The 3,916-nt window shown below is 39.6% G+C and overlaps 1 protein-coding gene across 1 annotated transcript; it reads right to left on the minus strand.

Annotated features, from left to right (window-relative positions):
* Nucleotides 1-924: 924 nt before the first annotated feature.
* Nucleotides 925-3,204, minus strand: LOC127129863 (uncharacterized). The gene is made up of 2 exons (XM_051058978.1): nt 3,040-3,204; nt 925-2,658 (listed from the first exon to the last, which is right to left on the minus strand). The coding sequence occupies exons 1-2, from the start codon at nt 3,202-3,204 to the stop codon at nt 925-927; spliced, it is 1,899 nt and encodes a 632-aa protein (XP_050914935.1).
* Nucleotides 3,205-3,916: the final 712 nt, after the last annotated feature.

Below are 3,916 nucleotides of genomic sequence, written 5' to 3' on the forward strand. Positions count from 1 at the left end.
CCATGAAGTGACATTTCTCCCAGTTCAGAATTAAGTTTGTTTTATGGCACCTGTCTAAAACAAGAGAGAGATTAGTTAAATAGTTATCAAATAAGGATCCAAAGACCGAAAAGTCATCCATGAACACTTCCATATGCTTTTCAAGCATGTCGACGAAGATGGAAGTCATGCAATGTTGGAAGGTGGCTGGAGCATTACACAACCCGAATGGCATTCTTCGGTATGCAAACACGCCATACGGGCATGTGAATGCTGTCTTCTCTTGGTCTTCCGGAGCAACTACAATCTGATTATACCTGGAGTATCCATCTAGAAAACAATAGTAATCATGTCCAGCTAACCTTTCCAACATTTGGTCAATAAATGGCAACGAGAAGTGGCCCTTCCTTGTTGTTGTGTTCAACCTTCTGTAGCCAATGAAAATACGCCACCCGATAATTATCCGAGTAGGGATTAACTAATTCTTTTCATTCCTTATTACGGTGGTCCCCCCTTTCTTTGGGACAACATGCACCGGGCTCACCAAGGGCTGTCAGAAATAGGATATATAAGACTTGCGTCTAACAATTTCACCACCTCTTTCCGAACTACTTCTTTCATTGCTGGGTTGAGTCTTCTCTGTAGTTGGACAACCGGTTTGTGGTCTTCTTCCATGAGAATTTTATGCATGCACACAATAGGGATAATACCTTTCAAATCCTCAATTGCCCATCCAATAGCATTTTTGTATTTTTTTAGGACTTGGATGAGCTTCTCTTCTTGGATATTCTTTAGGCTCAAATTTATGATAGCAGGACATTTGCCTTTAGAATCAAGAAAGACATATTTTAGATTCTCAGGAAGTTGTTTCAACTTCGTTCCCATCTTGGACTCTTTATCCTCCTCACTAGTTTGAGGTAGTCGTAAATCTTCCCACCGGCGTGGTCAAGATCCTTTCCATGGGGGTTGTGCGTCCAACAAGGCTAGCACTTCAGATTCCCCGTTGTCCACTTTTTTATCACTGTCGAAAATGGACAAACTCAACACTCTTTCCAAAGATGACTGTGGTGCATTCAAAGGACTATCATACGTCATCACCTGATCCAGAACCTCTATAGTATGACCGGTACAAATATCATCTTTGTACTTCATGGTGTTTCGAACATCGATCTTTAATTCCTCATCATAAACCTTCAACATCATAGTCCCTTCTTCTATGTTGAACAAGCACCTTCCCGTCTCTAAAAAGGGTCTCCTAAGAATGAGAGGGATCTCTTCATCTTCCGGCATTTCTAGAATTACGAAATCCACCAGGAATACAAATTTGTCATTTTTCACTAGAACATCTTCAACAATACCATACGGTTTCTTGACCGAATGATCAGCGAATTGGAGTGTCATCCAGGTATCTTGCACAAACCCTATACCGAGCTTCTTGTAAATGGATACTGGCATGAGACTCACACTAGCTCCTAGATCAATAAGAGCTTTACTGAATGACCTATCTCCAATAGTACAAGGGATAGTGACAACTCCTCGATCTTTCTTCTTTATTAGAATCTTCATACCCTGGAAAATAGAACTACAAGTTTCGATTAGAATAATCGGGTTGGTTCCGATGGCACTCCTCTTAGAAATGATGTCCTTCATGAACTTGGCATGAGTAGGCATTTGTTCAAGTGCCTCCAACAGCGGAATGTTAATCTCTAGCTTCTTGAACAACTCTAGGAACTTTTCAAAGTTTTTCTCATGTTGCCCCTTTTTCTTGTTTCTGGTGGGAAAAGGAATCTTAACAACCGGCTTAGGCTCAGTGACTATTTCTTTCACTACTGGTTTCAATGCCACCACTTCTTCCCTCACAACTTCATTTTCTTTAATCTCAAGATCCACTTCGATCAATTGATCTTCCTCTTCATCCATCTCCTCGACTACTTCATCAGATTTACCACTTCTTGTTGTCACAACACTTACATTACTAGGCTCTCTAGGATTTGTCACAGTTGCACTAGGTAGAGCACCTTGTGCTTGAGAACTTGAGGCTAATTGCTGTGCGGTTTGACCCATCTGGACTTCAAGATTTTTTACGGATGCTGCGGTGTTTTTCTGATTGTTTCGGGTTTCTTCTTGGAATTGAACATTATGAGCTTCCATTCTTTCAATGACAATCTCCCAATCAGCTTTCGTAGGGGCTTGTTGTTGTTGTTGTTGTTGATATTGAGTTTGGTATTGACCGTGTTGAGGAGCGTTCCCTTTCTGGTCTTTCCATGAGAAGTTGGGATGATTCTTCCAACCCGGATTATACGTGTTGGAATAAGGATTATTCTGCTTTAAAAATTTGATTTCCTCCACTTGTCGAGGAGTTGCAAAACAATACACCATTTGGTGCGAACTATTACAAATTTCACAACAGACAGTAGGAGCCGGTTGGACCTGTGCCACCCGTTGGGTGCCTATATTCATCGCCTTCAGCTTCTTCTCAACTTCCACAGCTATAGTATCTTCGATACAGATTTTATTGGTTTCTAGCTTTAAATCGATAACCCCTTCTGGTTTACTTTGACATCTATCGTACAGCTCCAAGTGCTCATTAATAACAATAGCTTCAATGATCTTCTTGATACCGGTGGCTGTTGAGAAATTAGTAGAGCCACCGACTGCGGTATCAATCAACTGTTTGGTCTTTATTTTGAGACCATTCACAAACATCTGCATTTGTTCGGTTAGATCCATATTATGAGTTAGGCAGGCGACCAAGACTCTCTTGAATCTCTTGTAGGCGTCTCCCAAAGTTTCCCCGTCCTTCTGCTTAAAATTCAGAATTTCATACCTCTTTCGCAGAAAAACCGACGCTGTAAAATACTCATTCAGGAAGGCTTTTTCCATCTCTTCCCAAGATGTGATGCTACCGGCAGGTAGATAATAGAACCATTCTTCGGCTTCTTCCACTAAGGTGAACAGGAACATTCTCAATTTCTTAGCTTCTTCGGTGTGACCATCAATTTTTAGAGTGTTGCTCATGGTCAGAAACCTATGCAAATGCTTGTTTGCATCTTCATTTACTTTTCTAGTGAAATGCTTCCTTTCAAGCTGATTAATAGTACTAGGATGTAACTGGAAATTAGCCACGTTCACTGGTTGGTTGACAATTGTTAATCTTCCGGTTGGTGCATTTGCACCTCCGTAGTCACCCAACAGTCTTTCTGGTGGCGGTGGATTATCCGCCATTGTTTCGATCTCTCTTTCTGAACCTGAACCTGAACCTGAATGAATGGAAGGTTGTTCTTTGTCTGATTCCAGTCTTGCCAATCGAGCTTGTCTGAGTCTTGCCCGCAAAGTTCTTTCGATTTCTGCGTCAAAAGGAAAATCAGTCGAGACCTTGCCTCACATACAAATATCAGACACAAATTAGTTGATATTAATTTAAATAAATTATTAAAATAACATAAAATAAATTTTAGTTGCAGAGCAATAAAATTTCAATTGAAATAATTTAAACTTTATATTTGGCAATCCCCGATAACAACGCCAAAAACTTGATCGGGAAAATAATAAGTGTACTATTTTGCCAATGTAGTAATAATATGGATGTTTCCCAAAGATCGATCTCGAGGATTACGCAACAATAAAAGTTTAAACTATGACTCAATTGAACAAAACAAATAGTTGGGGTTTTATAAAAAGTTACTGTATGAGAAAATAAACAGAATAAATCTTTTCACAGTTTATAATAATATGCCAAGGATGGTGTAGGAATATCTCCTGTAATGTCCTTGAGTATATATCTCCTTAACAACTCAAAATGTTCAATTACCGGATCTTACAGTTGTTTCCTCCTAAGACCTCAGAGGGAAACCTTTGGTCATTCATTCTAAACTCTAAGTCCTTAGGCGATTATAATGAAACAAAGCAATACAAATTAACAAGATAAAACCGGTAA

Source organism: Lathyrus oleraceus, chromosome 3 (assembly GCF_024323335.1).
Source record: "Lathyrus oleraceus cultivar Zhongwan6 chromosome 3, CAAS_Psat_ZW6_1.0, whole genome shotgun sequence".
Taxonomy (NCBI): domain Eukaryota; kingdom Viridiplantae; phylum Streptophyta; class Magnoliopsida; order Fabales; family Fabaceae; genus Lathyrus; species Lathyrus oleraceus.

Excerpts from the sequence above, each read along its gene's own strand:
- LOC127129863 (XM_051058978.1), bottom strand. The coding sequence starts at position 3,204 with ATGGCGGATAATCCACCGCCACCAGAAAGACTGTTGGGTGACTACGGA. Across the intron at positions 2,659-3,039 it reads GGAAGCATTTCACTAGAAAA|ACCAAACAGTTGATTGATAC; the intron begins GTAAATGAAGAT and ends CTCAAAATAAAG.